The sequence below is a fragment of the Neltuma alba genome, unplaced genomic scaffold, assembly GCF_004799145.2.
Source record: "Neltuma alba isolate B1F8T4 unplaced genomic scaffold, ASM479914v2 tig00012849_pilon, whole genome shotgun sequence".
Lineage (NCBI taxonomy): Eukaryota > Viridiplantae > Streptophyta > Magnoliopsida > Fabales > Fabaceae > Neltuma > Neltuma alba.
In genome coordinates, this window is record NW_021637235.1 from 13,366 (window position 1) to 29,416 (window position 16,051).

The 16,051-nt window shown below is 31.9% G+C and overlaps 1 protein-coding gene and 1 pseudogene across 1 annotated transcript; both read left to right on the forward strand.

Moving 5' to 3' along the window:
• Positions 1 to 1,034: 1,034 nt before the first annotated feature.
• Positions 1,035 to 3,220, forward strand: LOC114731841 (GDSL esterase/lipase At1g28570-like; annotated as a pseudogene).
• A 9,836-nt stretch (positions 3,221 to 13,056) lies between these two features.
• LOC114731840 (GDSL esterase/lipase At1g28570-like) lies at positions 13,057 to 15,632 on the forward strand (the record flags this gene model as incomplete). Its single annotated transcript, XM_028919089.1, has 4 exons — positions 13,057 to 13,333; positions 13,483 to 13,713; positions 14,604 to 14,752; positions 15,360 to 15,632. Coding segments are annotated over exons 1-4 (930 nt in total), but the record flags the coding sequence as incomplete, so codon positions are not given.
• Positions 15,633 to 16,051: the final 419 nt, after the last annotated feature.

Sequence of the window (16,051 nt, forward strand, 5' to 3'; positions counted from 1 at the left end):
TAAGTCAGTTTATGCATAATCCAATTAAGGCACACATGGCAGCAACAAAAGGGGTCGTAAGATATTTGAGGGGGTGTCTAGGATTGGGAATACTTATTAGCTCAGAAGGAAAACCAATGCCAGAATGTTTTTGTGATTTAACTAGGCTTCCTGTGGAATTACAAGGAGATCAGTAACAGGCTATCTACTGAAATTTGGCAGCTCCTTAGTCATGTGGAAAATGAAGAAGCAGAGCACAGTGTCAAAATCTTCAGCAAAAGCTAAATATAGAGCTCTCAGCATGACCACATCTGAGAGTTTGGGCACGAGGATTGCTTCAAGATTTAAATATTTTGCATGAACATCCTGTGAATATACTTGACAGTCAAGCAACTATCTATATTGCTACTAATCCAGTTTATCATGAAAGGACAAAACACATTGAAGTGGACTGTCATTTCATAAGAGAAAAGTGGGAATCAAAGCTGATAGATTTGAGACATGCAAGATCGTGTGAGCAACAGGTAGATAGTCTCACTTAGGCTATTTCGGGAGAAATTCAAGGAAATTGTTAACCAAGTTAGGATATGTACAGCCCCAAACTTGAGGGAGAGTATGAGAAATAGGGAATTAATTTTGTACATGTTTAGTGTTAGTTGGGCTGGGTTGTATTGCTTGATACATGTAGGCCCTTTCTGTTAGTTAATTATTTTTATTCTTGTTTTCTTTCTTTATTTTGTTGTTTTAGTCTGGGCTTATAAATAGGTGCTGGACCTGGGTATTTTGTGTGTGAGTCCAATGGCAGTGTAATTGTCCATTTAGTAATGAGAATTCCCAGTTTTCCAATACGCTGCGTTTGACTACGGTGGAAGTCTTCAATAACATTGGTTCCTTTAAGATCTTCTTTTGGTTGAAGTGGTTATTAATTATTCCTACACAACAATTAATGGCTTCTTCTCCTTCATCTTCTCCATTTCAGACTCTGCAACAACAAAGATAGTAGCTTTGATACTATATATAGCGAGGTTTTTATCATTCATGCCCAATTCTATAGGATGCCCTACGCCACCATCTTCAGCTTCCGTGATTCAATTACCGATACTGGAAACTTGTGTTCAGCTCCCCTCCACGACCACCGCAGTTCAGGCGCAGCTGTTCTCCTCCCTATGGCGAAACCTACTTTGGTCACCCCCCCCCCCCGGGGCAGCTTCTTCGATGGCTGTCTTATAATTGATTTCATCGCTAACGTTTAGATTTTGGACTTGATCATTCGTTCCATTCTCTTTACTATCCTTGCACTTCTGAGAATTAAAATATTGTCTATTTCAACTTTTTCCTAATATATATTCTCACATGAAATTGTTTTTGTTATGCAGCTGAGTCTTTAAGCATTCCATTATTGAAACCATATCTGGGAATTAAGAATGGCCAAGTAAGAAATTGGAACAAAGAGGAGGGAGTAAATTTTGCTGTTTTTGGAGCAACGGCTTTGAGTGTAAGCTTCTTTGAAGAGAGAGGTATCCATACTGGCTATACCAATGATTCTCTCAAAAGATCAATTGGGTTGGTTCAAGGAATTGTTGCCTTCTCTTTGCAATTTTTCCTCAAGTAAGTTCCTAGTTTTACTTATCACTTCATTTATATTTGTTGAAGGATGTTTCGCATATCAATCAAGAACTTTCATTCACATACGTATAAAGCATGTTGCATTATGATATATTATCATGGGATCTTATTTCCATGTAATTTTCTATATTTAAAAAGCACATTCCTTTCTGTATTTTTGTTTTATGAAAGTGCAGATTTTTTTTTAAACTTTATACTAGATTTTAGTTTGGTTCTTTAATTTTTTAAGTATTCTTTTAGTCTTGTAACTTTAACATAATTAGTTTCAAATGATAATTTTGTGTCAATAATTGTTATTTTTAAAACATAAACTTATACATGTAAGGGTTTTAGAAGATTAAAAAGACACTTTATAAAATTAAGAGATCAAAAACAAAATCTCATAATAATATTGTTTTCTTTTTAATTTTCAACTGCCACCCCTAATTTGAAAAATATACGAATCATAATATAATTGGACGTTTATTAGTTAATGTGCGTCAAATTTCCCATGACATATTTGACACGGACGCTATGGGACACACAATATTGTTTAATCTTGCAGGCTGTAAGAAAGTGTTTGAGAAGTCACTTTTTCTGGTGGGAGAAATTGGAGTCAATGACTTCAAAAGATGTTTGTTTGGGGGAAGAAGATTAGCTGAGATCAAAACTTACGTGCCTTATGTCGTTAATACAATCTCTTCAACAATAACGGTGAGATTTTTGAAAAGGTCATGCCATTATTTAATTTCAGCTGGACAATCTATACACACATGTATATACAAAATGAGAGCTCAATCTCAAAAAATTAGGAGAAAATCTCTTGAATTTATAAACTTCACAACATTGGTAAGATTTTCCTATATGGGACTCATAACATCTCGCTATTAATATACGAGCTAGTTAGAATGTTTGTTTTTCTATAAAACCTTACTTCATCATCCAAAATTATAAATCTTTTCTCAAATTATCCGTATAAATCATATATGTGAAAAGGGTGTTTTCATCAATGGGATAATGATCAAAGGGGTATTTTAAAAAAATCAACACATATTTATTACAAATAATTAACTTAATTAATTTTTTTAATATTTGAACATTAGCTATTTAGCTCATATGTTCAAGACATGCATGGCAGAGAAATACTTTTCATCAAGGATTTAAGTTGTACTTTTGGTCGCAGGATTTGCTAGATGTAGGGGCTCAAACGCTCATTGTTCCTGGAAATTTACCACTAGGATGTGGTGCGGCATATTTAACAAAGTTTGAGAGCGACGATGAGAAGGACTATAATGAATATGGCCGCTTGATTTGGTTAAACAAGTTTATTGAATACTTCAGTAAGAGGTTTCAAGCTGAATTGAATCATCTTAAGGAGCTTCATCCTCATGCCAATATCATATATGCTGATTATTATAACGCTGCGTTGCCACTCTATCATTCTCCCACAAAATTTGGTAATATAACGATCCTTCTCAAATGTCAATACTACGATAATTTTTCACAATATAATGGCAGATTTGATTTTGTTATTATATAACATTCTGATTTGTGATAATCTTATAAAATTATATGCAACAGGTTTTATGGGTCTGAATGCTTGTACTTTGTGGAACTGGAGGAGCCTACAATGTAGATATTACAAAAATATGCGGAGTTGAAGGAGTGAAAGTTTGTGAAGATCCTTCAAAGTACATAAGCTGGGATGGTGTTCATTTGACAGGAGCAGCGAATAAACTGATCGCAAGATATTTGTTAAAAGGATCCTACGCTGCTACTAAATTTGATGATTTGTGCTTGAAGAATAAAGCCTTCCGAAGTTTTAACAGCCTGAATTTATACAAATAGGGGGAAGGGGGTGAGCCAATGGCATTGTAGTTCAAGGGCATGAAAGCCCTCCTATGAATGAGAGATCATGGATTTGATCTTGTTTGTAACTGGCTGTTAGTGCCTACCTTCAAGTAAAAAGAAAAAAAAATTAATTTGAAACATATTTAACAAGTTAACTATCATTTTTTGATGTCGATAAATTGGTTAGAATGTCTTATACTTTCTCTGGTCTTCATTATAAGGGGTTGTCTGGAAGAAAATTTTGATTCTTATTAAATAGAATCATTGAATTTTTTCCTAGCTTACCCGCAGTCACAAATTATTATTACCCATGTAACTAACTTTTCACTAGCTCCTCGAAATTCCTTATAATGGTAAGTTTGGAAATTTTTGTTGGAGCATATTTAATGATATAACTATTATTACTTGATCTCTGTGAATTAGCTTGTTAACCCTTTATAATAAGTATATAAGGAAGTACTATGGACTGGAGTATTCTAAAACTTTTGAAAATACCACGGAGCCATAGAAAATGAGAAGCAAAAACATGGTGAATTAAAAAAATAATTTAGTCGTTTAATTATTTTGAGAATTGTTTAATCATGAAGGAACACATAAATTTACACTTGCAATGGACGTTTCTCCTTAATCTCCTTTCTTCACAGTGGACCCTGCATATAGTGGCCGGCACTACAAAAAAATTAACTTTCAGCGGCGACATGTATAAAAGTCGCCGCTAAAAGTTTAAAAAGTCATTACCGTAGCAGCCGTGGTTGAAAACTTTTAGCGACGACTAAAAAGGTTGCCGTTGAAAGTATCCTTCAGTGACGACTTTTAAAAGTTTCAGCGGCGACAAGAACATTGCCACTGAAAGACGCTTTTAGTGGCGACATTCTTGTCGCCGCTAAAAGACTTTTCAGCGGCAACAATTTGTCGCCGCCAAAGGGGATGTTCAACGGTGACTTTTTTGTCACCCCTGAAAGTAATGCCTAAGAAGAATTGGCTTTACCAACGCCATATCATCACCGCCGGCTGCCACATCATCATCCAAATATTTTCACCTTAAATGTGTCTTCTTCAAGGTTCGAACTCGTGACCACCTCCTTTCGTATCCAATCTTCTTGCCGCTGAGCCAGATTGAATTTATTTATTAATATTGTAAAATAAAATATATATTATTATATTATACTTTCAGCGGTGACATTATAAAGTCACCGCTAAAAATCAGACCTTTAGCAGCAACACTGATAGACTTTTAGCGGCAACAATAGAACGTTGCCGCTGAAAGTGAATCTAATGATTCTCAAAAGTATACTTTTAACGGCGACAAAAAAAAGACACCGCTGAAAGTCTTAGTTTCAACGGTGAACTTTCAGCGGCGACTAAAAAAGTCCACCTTCAGCGGCGACACTTTTGCTGCTGCCGAAAGTTGTCGCCTAAAGTCTTTTTTTTGTAGTGCGGGTTAGAAATCTTTTGGTATTGCAGTGTAATTTCAAAATCTTCTAATTCTTATTTGAAATAAAATCGCACACTGTGCAGGTTACGTGAAATGCTTCCATTTCTTAAAAGGCTGTTTTAACTTTGTAATTACTGATAGTGTATAAGCCTACTTAATTAAATAAAATAATTAAATGTGTAATGACCATAATCTTCTTGTAAACTTTATAATGAAACAGATATTAAATTCAAATTATTTGAGGATTGGAAAAGTCTCTCATATGGATTTTCTCGCTTTTCTCGTTGAATTCTTGAAGCGTGACCATGGGATTTCTTCACTGTTTTTGCTTCAAATCTTGATGTCAAGATTATTTTATTGTTCTTAATGTTGCTTTTGTTCTCTGTTACTGTTAACACCAATTGTTTGTGAGCAATCGTTTTGGTGCTGCTGGGATTTTGATATCCAAACCTCAGCCTTGTTATTGATTTTCTTGTGTTAGCTAGCAAGAAGCCGATGAAATGCCAGACAAAACCTTCTCTTTATTCTTCAATCCCTGGTTGCGAGGATGATGATGATATGAGCGGTGAGTGAAGATGATGACTACGATGTGGCATAATACATGGCATAATCACCTCAGCATAATTAGATTAACAAACATTGACCATTAAAAAAGCTCGTTGACATTGGTACGATTTTGCAACTTATGCGACACTCTCAAAAAAACAAGAAATTTCTAATACCTACAGCTCTTTCGTAAAAATTTCTGAGAAAAAATTGACCTTTAATCTTAAATTTAATAGCAAAGATAATGTGGTCATGAAAATTTATTTCTTTTATTTTTTTAGAGATGGGTTTTCGTCATTTAGAGTAATTTTATAAATCTGCCATCCTTAAACAATGAACATAAATGATTTCATAGAGATTAACATAGAGGGGCCAAAGATGAAAAACTACATAGATGGGTCAAAAATTGATTTTAACATTTTACAACAAAAACATTTTTAATTTAAAAAAGGGAAAAATTACCTTGTGGTATTGAAAAATGTATTTGTTAACAAATTTTATAAGTGCAATGAAAAATAACAACGAGATTGATTCTCGTTATTATTTTTAGGCCAAAATACACATAATTCCCTCAACTTTAGGTGAATTGCATAAAACCCCCTCAACTTCAAAAGGTTACACCCTCAACTTTCATATTGTGACTACAAGCCCTCTATTGTTAAAATGGCCGTTAAATGTGAATGCCATGTCAACTTATTAAAAATTATATAGCAAATGAGATGTAATTTTTATTATCTTATTTATTTATTTTAGGTTAGAGCCAAAAATTGTAGTAAACGGTATTTTTGCCGTTCAACATGATATTAATCCCTAGCACAACTCTCCCAAATTCATTAGTCGTCTTGCTCTAACAGCCTCCTACTACTTGCAAATCTTTTATACCATATCTACTCTATCAACGATGCTCACTTCATCTTCTAACCATGATCTTCATTTAAATTTATCCTCATGCATCCCATTCTATTATCTTCTTAATTAAATCCTGGTAATGGTGTTCTTTTCTTTCTTTCTGTTTTTTTTTTTGATACAAGGGACAAGAAAATAGCACTAGTGCACTACTATGTTTTTAGAAGCTCTCTGATAAACTCCTGGATTGACTCCAAGCCAATGTTTTGGAATCCAACTCCATTGCTGAGAGCATTATAGTCATCGCGTCTGCCATTTGATTTTCCTGCAATCAGTATCGGTATTCTAACATTGATTTTCTAGCTTAAACGGCATCGTTTCAGAACAGATCCCTCATCATCTACATAATCTGGAGATTTTCGCACAAATGCATCATTTTCATGACAATTGCAGAAATAAGAATATTTTCCTATCAACTTCCTACAAAACAATGTTAATTGGAAAACCCAACATCATATTTTCTACAGCACTTTTGCAAAGAATCATCTTTAGGCCGAACTCATTCAACAAAAGCATTGGTAAGCACTCCCTTATATTTGGCTATTATTTGCAATTTGTTTTGTAGGTCCTTTGTGCTGTGGTTGAGCTTGATAATTTTTAACTTCACCAATGCTTTGATTGCTTTTGTGTTCTTATTGCTCTCACGGATCGTTTTTCTCTTGAATAAACTATAAAGAAGGCATAGTGATGTGTGTCTCTAAAATTTTAGGTAATGAATTATTTGCAGTCTTTTTTTTTTTACTGTGATGTTCTATTTTGAAAAATAATAATGTATCTTATCTATTATACAATTAAATAATTAAATAAATCCCATTAAAATCTTTTTCATTGCCCTTGACTAACTTGGAAATCATGCCCTGTACCTTGTCCATATTTGATTGTACTCGGTAGAGAATTTGCATGATTTTCTGTCTATGTAAACAAGTGTAAGTGTGTGTGTGTGTGTCTGACACTTGAGCAATATAACTACACGAATCTAAAAAATTTCCAACAAGATGAGTGCATCTAGAATATTACAAATATAGTTAAATCAAATAGTAAATATGCTAGACAAATGATGTTTATTAGATCAAATTAAGCATGTGATAATAGTGGTAAATGACGAAGAAAACAAGGAAAATTTTCATACAAGACTAGCCATTAACGCTCACAAGAGGGAATTTATGCCCACTTTTTTTTTAATTATATTGACTTATCTTTTGCTTCTTTATTTGATATGAGATTTTCTTTTAATATATATATATATTTTATTTATGTTTGGTTATTGGGATATTAAGAACAACTATGAAAATGAATATGGTTAATTTACAAGAGGATCCAATACATGAGGAGGAACAAAGAGTTAGAGGGTACGAGTTAAACACCCAAACTAGAGGTTATTCTTGTTCAATGTGATCAATTTGTATTTGTTTAATTTGGTTGCTATAATTTATTTCGTTACTTTTTCTTGTTTATTCTAAGAAATTAAATACAAGTCTTAAACCTGATTTTATGCATAACAAATAATGAAGGCATGGAGTAACAGTAACATATTCATACCTTATGTTCAAGTAGATGATGCATTTTGCACTGTGAACATCTACACGTCTTTCAGGTCCTTAAATAATTTCACTTTCATTCTTGATAAGAATGGAGTCTTCATTATGAATCTTAGCACCATCATCTAGTACATTGACTCTTGTTTTCAATTGTGGTAGAACATAACTCATAGTTCTTTATTGTTTTGCACCCATTTTGTTTATAACCAGAAGACGTGATCTCATAAAATATTATTTTCTCATCTCTATATCTGAATATTGAGTCTGATATTATTATATAATTATATAAATAAACATACCAATCGATTGAGGATTGCAACTGATATAATCACATTTCAATTAGATTTTGTCAGCAACAAAATATACCAAGCAATTTAGGCTAGCAACTAATATCCCATATGTCGATTGTCAAATAATATCAGTCAAATGAACAAGTGATAGACAAGTGCGCATTAGACATCATTAACAACCCCAAGGTGAATTCATTCGTTTAAGTTATGTAAACACTAAATATAAAAGTGTCAACAATGCACAGGACAAGTTTAATAAGTTCGAACTAAATTTCTACATTGTTAATTAGCAGCGGACACCACTATCAATTTTCTTCAAATCTGAGCATCTCATCTCTCTCTTTTTTGGTTGCTTCACCCTCTGTTAAAAAAAAGTGCACAATAGTAGTTCCTATCTTTCACTTCGATGCAAGGCGCCCTCTCGCATTTGTTGAAATACAAGTTCTAAATTTAAACGAATAATGTGATGAAGATAGGAAAAATAATGATGAATTTTTGGAATGAGAAAGAAGATCAGAAAATTTGAGGAACAGTGCCAACAAGGAGGCGGACTTGCAAGACGAAAAGAGAAGATAATGCAATCATTAAACAAAAAAGTTCAAAATTGGGGGAAAAAATTCCGGAAGGAAAAAGGTAATGAAGATGATTTTTGAAACAATAAAGACGGTTAGAGAATGGATCAAAGGTTGGGAAGGGAGAGGACTTACCAGTTGCAGAATTAGGAGAGGTTGAGAAAGGGAGACAATGATGGAATCTAAACACCAAGGATTATTATAGGTTAAATCACTAAAATGCCCTCTTTTATAATTATGAGTTTTAACTCAAAATAAATAAAAATAATAATAAAAACTACATGTCATTTGACACATAAATTTTAATAAGCTGACATGTCATTCACTCTGTTAGATTTAAGGCTATTTTAACGGTAGGAACCTCATGGTCACAATCTGAAAGTTGAGGGTGTAGAATTTAAACTTTTAAAGTTGAGGGGATTTTATGCTACTTACCCAAAGTTGAGGGTGTGTATTTTGGCCTTATTTTTAAAACCTCATATTCGTCTCGTAAAATTCAAAGGGTTAATAAAGAATCTGGTTAAAAAATTTAATAAAAATGAAAAAAAATAAATCAATTTTTTTATCTATTACGTAAAGTTTTCCAATAACACATAGTCATATATCCTTTCATTTTTTTCATATAAATTTATAATTAAATATTACATCTTTGGTTCTCAATATAAAATCTATTAACTAATTTGATTAGATTAAAAAATTTAAGTAAGTTAATTAATTATAAGAAATATAACATGTTTTTTCTCTAAACACCATAATCATCTTCTTTAATATTCTCCCTCCCTCTTTTATTTGATTATGGTTGAGAGAATATCTAAAGTGATAATTTAAGAAAAACTGATAAATATGAAAATAAGTTTTATATTTAGAATTAAAATTAGCTCAATAATTAGATCCTATATTAAGGACGGAAAGAATATTAAATATTATTATAAATTTAACACAATGAATATAAACTGTATGAGAGCGCAGTTACTGTTATGTACTTTTGATAACGAGTGTGAAGGCACATGGCTTGCTCCCATAGACTGATGAGTGATCAGTGGCCTTTGTCCTTTCTAACGGCTCGTTGTGATTCATCTCCTACAGTTAGGTCTCTCTTTTTCTTAAGCGGACGCAAGTATTTTTTTTATTAAAAATAATTTGTTTGTATTAAATATACATATATCTTTTAATAATAATTTAAATTTTGATTCACTACGTTTATAAAAACTAGTCCGCTGTAACTCAAACTAGCGCGCCAGGCTCAATTCCCCTGGCAATCTCCAACAGCAGAGGACTGAACCACTACTCCTATTGTTATCATTATTATATTACTGCCAGTCATTCTCACTCCCACAGGACGCACCTACACATCTATGTTCAGTTTTATGCTCCGTTGGTATGGGATGAGAAGTCGAGACGAAGGAAAATAGAAGGAGAGTAAGGAAAAAAGAAAGAGAAAAATATAAAAATATAAAAATATAAATATAAAAATATATCAAATTTAAAATCAAATTAAATATCAAAATAAAAAATATATTAATATTATTAATCAAATATTTGATCAAATTATTTGATAAAAGTATGTATTCGTTACTATATTTCAAAACAACAATGTTAATCTTCAAGGCGGAAAAATGAATAATTTTTTGAAATTATATATAATAAAAAATAAATAAATTATAGATCATTTTTCATTATTAATATATGCTAAAATATAATATAAAAACCAAAGATAGACGACAAGAAAAGGAAATGAGTTTCTCTTTATTTTTTCTTCCATCCAAACAAAAAATTCACTTTTCTTTTTATTTTTCTTCCCACTCTGCTTTCGTTACTCATTTTCCCTCCGTAAAAACAAAAAGAGATTTCATATATGGATATTACCGAAAATTTGTATTTGTGCTCCTAATTAACCAATCCCACCGCACGAATGCTTCTGCCCTCCCTACAGCAAATTCTAATATATATATTATTTGTTCATTAGTATAAAATGTAGTTTATAGTTTGATTTAAAATACAAATTAAATTTTATATTAAAGGTTGGAAGTAATATGTATATTTAATAAAAGTCATGTTTTTCAATTATTTTACATATAAACTTATTTTCTTGTAAAAATCTATAGGAACATTAATTTCATTATATTAACTGACTTAATTTTAATTTACAAAAGTCAACTAAAATAAAAGGCATTTTCAACAACGGTGATCCAAATACACTACACATAGGCAATCTTTAGCTGTCAACTTTTGGGGTCCTAATTGGGAAAATCACTAACAGGTCCCACAGAAGGCAATTTATTACTTTGAGGTCCCACAAAATGTCAAAATCACTGACAAGTCCCAAGGGACCTCAGAGTAATATTTTTGTTTTGTAAAATGACATTACTGCCCCTCATATTCCAGATTCACATTTGCTCTGTCATTACGATTTACAACCTCAACAGCGACTATTAACAACCTAATGAGAGGGCGTTAACAACCCTAACAGTATCCGTTAACAACTTACTTTATAGAATTATATAACCTCTACATAAGAGTAAATTATAACCAAATAATATAATACAACAACTTTAACACTAAAATGGGAAGCTTTTTGATATCATTAAGAATTTTAACTAGATCCAATAGGATTATAGTAATATTTTAATGCGAATATCCATTTACAATCTCAACAGCGATTATTAACAACCGAATGAGAGGACATTAACAACCTAAGCAGTAGCCGTTAACAACTTACTTTATAGAATTATATAACCTTCGCATAAGAGTAAATTATAACCAAATAGTATAATACAACAACTTTAATACTAAAATGGGAAGCTTTTTGATATCATTAAGAATTTTAACTAAACCCAATAGGATTATAGCAACATTTTAATGCGAAGATCCATTTACAACCTCAATGGTGAGTATTAATAACCCAAAGAGAGCTGTTGACAATCTAGGCAGTATCTATTAACAATTGACTTTATAGGATAATATAACCTCTAACAACTATATAAGATTAACTTTAAGACTATTTAGTTATAGTTTAGTTAGTTATAGTTAGAAGTTATATTATCCGATAAAGTTAGTTATTAACAGACACTGCTAAGGTTGTTAACAATTCTCCTTAGGTTATTAATACTTACTGTTGAGGTTGTAAATGGATTTTCGCATTAAAATGTTGCTATAATCCTATTGGGTTTGGTTAAAATTCTTAATAATATCAAAAAGCTTCCCATTTTAGTGTTAAAGTTGTTGTATTATACTATTTGGTTATAATTTACTCTTACGCGGAGGTTATATAATTCTATAGAGTAAGTTGTTAACGGATACTGCTTAGGTTGTTAATGCCTTCTCATTAAGTTGTTAATAGTCGCTATTGAGGTTGTAAATGGATCTTCGCATTAAAATATTACTATAATCCTATTGGATTTAGTTAAAATTCTTAATGATATCAAAAAGCTTCCCATTTTAGTGTTAAAGTTGTTGTATTATACTATTTGGTTATAATTTACTCTTATGCCGAGGTTATATAATTCTATAAAGTAAGTTGTTAACGGCTATTGCTTATGTTGTTAATGCCCTCTCATTCGGTTGTTAATATTCGCTGTTGAGATTGTAAATGGATATTCGCATTAAAATATTACTATAATCCTATTGAATCTAGTTAAAATTCTTAATGATATCAAAAAGCTTCCCATTTTAGTGTTAAAGTTGTTGTATTATATTATTTGGTTATAATTTACTCTTATGTAGAGGTTATATAATTCTATAAAGTAAGTTGTTAACGGATACTGCTAGGGTTGTTAACGCCCTCTCATTAGGTTGTTAATAGTCGCTGCTGAGGTTGTAAATCGTAATGACAGAGCAAATGTGAATCTGGAATATGAGGGGCAGTAATGTCATTTTACAAAACGAAAATATTACTCTGAGGTCCCTTGGGACCTGTCAGTGATTTTGACATTTCGTGAGACCTCAGAGTAATAAATTGCTTTCTGTGGGACCTATTAGTGATTTTCCCGTCCTAATTTGTAAACGTGTCAGGTTTTTTAATAAAAATCTCCCACTCAGAAAAGCAACTTAGCTGTCATTCAATTTTTTGGGAATGACATTTCTATTGGTCGTACCAGCTCAAACCCATGGCCATAAGTTTCAGCCGAAGCAAGTTTTTTTTTTTGATAGAGTCTGCCGAAGCAAGTTATCATTCAATTATTTCAGGGTTGTTTAATTTTGGAAACTACACGATTTCAATGCCTTATGATTATGAATTTTAAAAAAAAAATCTTTTTTATTTGTCGGGGTAAAATTGTTCCCTTAAAATCTGCTTTTGGTCGCAGTGGACATTAACTATTCCTACCTTATCATTAATGGCTTCTTCTCCGTCTTCTTCTCCACTTTGGACTCTGCAACAACAAAAGAAAGTAGCCCTAATACTATATACAGCGACGCTTTCATCATTCATTGCCAATTCTGCAGGGTGCCCCTACACCACCATCTTCAGCTTCGGCGATTCAATTACCGATACCGGAAACCTGTGTTTCAGCTTCCCACTCAGGCGCAGCTGCTCTCCTCCCTACGGAGCATCCTACTTCGGCCACCCCACCGGAAGATCCTCCGATGGCCGTCTTATCATTGACTTCATCGGTATTTTGGACTTGATCGTTCATTTTATATATACGTTTACTACTTTAACTTACTATCCTCTCACTTGTGAGACTACAAACATTATCTATTTCAACTATTTTTTTCCCCTTAATATGTGCTCTTACATCGAAATTGTTCTTGCTATGCAGCTGAGTCATTAAGTATTCCATTAGTGAAACCATATGAGAGAATTAAGAATGGTGAAGCAAGAAATTGGAAGAAAGAGGAGGGAGTGAATTTTGCTGTTTCTGGAGCAACTGCGTTGAATGCAGGTTTCTTTGAAGAGATAGGTATTCATTATGGCTTTACCAATGATTCTCTCAGAGTTCAATTGGGATGGTTCAAGGAATTGTTGCCTTCTATCTGCAATTCTTCCTCAAGTAAGTTCCTAATTTTTCATTCACATATATGTATATAAAGCATGTAATTTACTAATTTCCCTGTAATCTGTATATGGATAAAGAATGGAATAGCCAGTTAAATACACGATGAGATGGTTTGAATGCTCATCGTTATGGTGAGAATTTTCACCAACCAAAAACAATTGCAACTGTTCATATTTAAAATTTTTAAGTGATGATTTTTAAATAATAATTTTTTAAAAAAAACTAATAATTAAGAGATTATTATTATTATTATTTTAAAATCTATATTCACTAAAATATTTTTTTTTTCAAAAAGTAGAAATAAAGAAAACATAAATTCGGTGCTCATCACAACTCAATTCCGATGGAGATCAGAGTGTCCTCTTTACTTATAAAGCACATTTTTTTCTATAATTTTTTTTGGCAAAAGTGCACCTGTGATCACTCTACAAAAAAGATTTAGTTTAGTTATTTAATTTTATAATATATTCTTTCAGTACTTTAACCTTAATAGGGTTGGTTTCAAAAAAAAGATTTCGTACTAACTATTATTTTTAAAAAAAATTAAGCTTATATGTCAGTATTTATGAATATTTTATCAATATTTAAAATTTTAATGTTAATTTTTTTTAGTGAAACTAAAATTAATGTCAGAAAACTAAATTGACATCTTATAAAATTAAGGAGAAAAAAAATCTTGCGCTGACAAATGAGTACTTTTGTCTTTTTCCTTTTAATCTTCAATTGTCACCTCTAATATAAAAATCTTTTATACAAATTATAATTAAATTTCTTTTGCCAAAATTATAATTTAATTGGAAGTTTAGTTAATGTGGGTCAAATTTCCCCTGACATATTATCTGACACGGGCACTATGGGACACACAACACGTTTTAATCGTGCAGGCTGCAAGACAGTGTTTGAGAAGTCACTATTTCTGGTGGGAGAAATTGGAGTCAATGACTTCAAAACGTGTTTTTTTGAGGGAAGAAGATTAGCAGAGATCAAAACTTACGTGCCTCATGTGATTAATATGATCTCTTCAACAGTAACTGTAAGATTTTTGAATAAGCTATGCAATTGTTTCAGCTTACATAACACACACATACGTATATCTGTTTGAGTATGTATTGTATCTTACTTTTTTTTTTTTGGTCTTGAGTATAAGATTTAATTGAGGTATTTACTTTAATCTTAAATACTACCTTTAGTCTTTAATATAAGAACTAAATAAATAATTTGAAAAAATTATAAAAATTAGTTAAGTCGGTTAATTATATAACAAATATGTGTTGATTTTATAAATTATCTTATTTAATTATATGCATTGAAACTATTTTCTGATGGAAACCCTTACAATTAATAAGGATATTTTAGATAGAACATTACAAATTTTTGAGGGTTAAAGTGGATTAAAATTTTATATTTGGAATCAAATTTAATTTCTAACTTACTCTTATATTAAGGAAAAAGGTAGCATAAGACTTTAATACACAATTTGTCTTTCAAATTCATAATTTTGTTTTTCAAACTATCCCCATGGGTTGTGTATAATAAAAGGGGTTTTTAGAAAAATCAACACACATTTATAATAGTTAACTAAATTAACAAATTTTATTAATGCCCACAAATTAAGGAATTCAACATATTTTTGGCCGCAGGATTTGACAGATGTAGGGGCTCAAACGCTCATCGTTCCTGGAATTTTACCACTAGGATGTGGTGCAATCTATTTAACAAGGTTTGAGAGCAACAATGAGAAGGACTATGATGAATATGGTTGCTTGATATGGTTAAACAAGTTCATTGAATACTTCAATAAGAGGCTTCAGGCTGAATTAAATCAACTCAAAGAGCTTCATCCTCATGCCAATATCATATATGCTGATTATTATAACGCCGCATTACCACTCTATCATTCTCCCAAAAATTTGGTAATAATATTGATTCTTCTCAAATCTCAATGACAAATTGATCTGTGCTATTATAACTCTCTGATTTGTGATAATGTTATGAAATTATATATTACAGGTTTTATGGGTCTGAAAGCTTGTTGTGGAAATGGGGGGGCCTACAATGTAGATTTTACAAAATTATGTGGAGATGAAGGAGTGAAAGTTTGTGATGATCCTTCAAAGTACATAAGCTGGGATGGTATTCATTTGACAGAAGCTGCATATCGATTGATCGCAGGAGATTTATTAAAAGGATCCGATGCTGCCTCTAAATTTGATGATTTGTGCTTGAAGAAGAAAGCCTTTGAAAGTTTTAACAGCCTTTGAAAGTTTTCTACGTTTATGCAGAATCAAACTCGAGATTGCGCACTTCAGTGACCAAAGTCCCTTCTGGATAT